Source organism: Myotis brandtii, unplaced genomic scaffold, assembly GCF_000412655.1.
Source record: "Myotis brandtii unplaced genomic scaffold, ASM41265v1 scaffold1236, whole genome shotgun sequence".
NCBI classification, from domain to species: domain Eukaryota; kingdom Metazoa; phylum Chordata; class Mammalia; order Chiroptera; family Vespertilionidae; genus Myotis; species Myotis brandtii.
The window spans coordinates 192,819-196,060 of record NW_005354316.1 but is presented as its reverse complement, the minus strand read 5'-3'; the positions used below and the strand labels follow the sequence as shown (position 1 = coordinate 196,060).

Below are 3,242 nucleotides of genomic sequence, written 5' to 3'. Positions count from 1 at the left end.
CCACACAGGCCCGGCCCGGCCTCCTCCCCAGGCCGAGAAGGAAGAGGCCTCCTGCGGGTGCTGAGGGCTGAGAAGAGGCAACAGGCACCGCCAAGGGGCCCCTCGTCCCCACGTCCAACCCAGCAGCGTTTTAAGGAGAAAGGACACATCAGACACACTTTGAGTTCCTTTCCAAGAGCAGACAGATAGGGGGCTCGCGGGGCGACGTGGTGGGACGAGGACAATGGCCTGCACCTGGGAACCCGCACCTGGGACCCCGCACCTGGGACCCCACACCTGGGACCCCACACCTGGGACCCCCACACCGGGACCCCACACCTACCCCGCACCTGGACCCCACACCTGGGACCCCACACCTGGAACCCCCACACCTGGAACCCCACACCTGGGACCCCGCACCTGGGACCCCGCACCTGGACCCCGCACCTGGGACCCCACACCTGGAACCCCGCACCTGGGACCCCACACCTGGAACCCCGCACCTGGGACCCCACACCTGGAACCCCGCACCTGGGACCCCACACCTGGAACCCCGCACCTGGGACCCCACACCTGGAACCCCGCACCTGGGACCCCGCACCTGGGACCCCGCACCTGGGACCCCGCACCTGGACCCCACACCTGGACCCCACACCTGGGACCCCACACCTGGAACCCCCACACCTGGAACCCCGCACCTGGGACCCCCCACTCCGACAAAAGCTCAGAAGCCCCTCAACTCCAGGGGTGGCTTCTTGCGAAAGCGAAGACTCAGCTGAGACACGTGAGTCCATTGAAAACAACGCCTACAAGGTCGAAGCTTTTCACTAAAACCACAAGATGCCGTCTGCTGGGAAAGGCAGCCCTGAGGCCGGGAGTGATTCTAATATTCCAGCGGGGGAAGCTGGCAGCTGGGAAAACAGCCCCACGGAGAGTCTCAGCTTTTCAATTCCAGCCCCTGAAGGAAATTCTGAGCCGACCAGGTGGCCTTGGACACGAAGGGCCGGGAGCTGGGCTCCAGCGGGGCAGGGCCCTGGCTGTGGCGGGCCCACCCTCACGCCCTGTGACATCATAACGCCAGCAGAGCCCCCATGCACCCGAGGGCCGGGCACTCCTGAACCCTGGACTTCAGAGGGTCCCACAGCATAAAACCTCTTCCAGTGGCAGGTCGATGAGCAGAGCAGAGTGAAAAGCTGTCGGAGGAGGAGTTTGGCGAAGGGTTAAACTCTTCTTTTTCATCCTCGCCCGCGGGTCTGTTTCCATGGACGTCAGAGAGGGAGGAAGGGAGAGGGAGCAGGAACACCTGTCGGTGGCCTCACATACCCGCCCGACCTGGGATGGAACCTGCGACCCGTCGGTGCAGGGGACGATGCTCCAACCAACCGAGCCACACCGCCCGGGGCTACAGGAACTCCTATGCCCCCCGTTTTCACGGGGCTTCCACCCGACCGGGTGGCGTGCCTTCTCTGCCCAGCCCAGGCGCACCACGGCCCGGCCGCCAACCCCAGGCAGCTCTGCTCCCCTGGGCAAGGGGTGGCCCGGGCTCGCTGAGGCCGTCCTGCGTTTCTCCGTGGACTAGTTTATTAAGGAAACAATCCGAGGAGCCTACGCCAGGGGCTGTGCGTACATCGGCGGCCCTCACTAGCTATTCAAATCAGCAAACCATACGAGGCCGACAGACCCTGGAGCAAGGGGACTTCTCCCCCTGAAAGCGCAGGCGGGACCCAGAGCAACGGCTTCAGTGACCGTCGCCGCGGCCTGGGCCGCCCCCTCCTCAGAACGGACAAGTATCCCGCCGTCCCGATGGCAGGACCCCCACGTGGCCGGCTGGACACCACACCCGTCCCCTCCACCTGCACGTGGGTTTCCAACACGGATGAGACAGGGCTCAGGGTTAGTGTGAGAAATGCTTTTCCAAGACACAAGAACTCCGACGAGGGCCACGGGCGCTGCCCCAACCGCCTGGAGTACTTTTCCCAAGGACAACACATGTCTGTTTTCTTCACGGCTCCACAGAGTAACACAGCCGCTTGCACAACAAGATGGAAAGTAACACCTCAACCAGCACAAGGGCCCAGAGCTCGAATATGCGGGCGACCGGGGCGCCCGGAGGAGGCTGCAGGAACGGGCACCTGGGTCTTTAAGAGCACGCCCCCTCCTACTGCCAGGCAAGGCAGATCCCAACGCGTCGGAGCTGGCTTCCTTTCGGTGCCATCGGCCTCAGACGCCCCCCGTGCCCACGCCCCTCGGTCTCTGAAGGCCCCCTCCATCGACAGGCCAGTTCCTGCAACTTACACATCAGCCACAGGCCTCACGCCAGCCAGAGCCACGACCCTGCCTGTCCCACCTGCCCTCGTGGTGTCCAATCCGACGGTCCCAGCGAACTGGCCTGAAGCTCCACACGTGGCGCCGACATGAGGGCGGGCACGCTTCTCCCGGCCACGCCAAGACCAGTGGCCAAGTTCCACACGCACTTCCACCCGCCAGAGTCACAGCCACGGCCTCAAAGACAACCCAGACACACACACACGTCTACAGGACACGGAATCCACGGTGGGTGGTGACAACTGAGCATGCGTCCACGCCAGCCTCCGCGAGCACCGCCCACGGGCCCAATGGCCACGCGGTCCAGACCACGGACCCCCAGCATCAGAGAGTCGGCGCTCTCCCCGGCAGAAAGATACGAACACCCGCGCCCCTACCTCGATCAAGAAGTCCCCCGTCCTCAGTCCGGCCTGCCAGGCCACCCCGCCTTCGTCCACGGACTCCAGGTACTGCAGGGCCGGGAACGCCGGCGTCGGCGTGAACTCCTCGATGGGCGTATCCGCTGGGAAGGCAAGGACGGAGAGCTCATTACAACCGGGCGAACGTGTCCCAGGTGGCAGCCGCACCCCCAAAGGCCCTGCGAGGGAGACCGTGTCCCCTGCTGGAAGTAGTTGGTCCAGGCCACCAACCCCCTGGGAAGGGCTTGACCCTCACCGTCTCAGGCCAGCGGCAACTGGAGCCACGAGGGCGCGTGCACTCTGGGGCCCCCGCCACACCCCGGGGCCTCTCTGCTAAGCGCGGACTGGCGAGCTCCACCGTGCGCGTCTGTATGTGCGCGCCTGTCATTTTCTTTAAAAGCATCGGTGACTAAACACTTTCGGTTCTAAAAATGGAAAAGCTCCCCCATAACCACACGGAGCTACAGAAGCAGCACAGCGAGCCACCTGCCGGGGCTGCGTCTACGGAGACCGCGGCGGCCGGGGACTGGCCCTGGAGCT

The 3,242-nt window shown here is 64.7% G+C and overlaps 1 protein-coding gene across 1 annotated transcript in view; it reads right to left on the bottom strand.

Annotated features, from left to right (window-relative positions):
* The window catches only part of LOC102241182 (SH3 and multiple ankyrin repeat domains protein 2), a 68,703-nt gene that overhangs the window by 64,227 nt on the left and 1,234 nt on the right, over positions 1-3,242 (bottom strand). Inside the window, exon 2 of the mRNA XM_014533995.1 lies at positions 2,682-2,806. Coding sequence (XP_014389481.1) covers positions 2,682-2,806 — 125 coding nt within the window. The remainder of the gene's footprint in view (positions 1-2,681; positions 2,807-3,242) is intronic.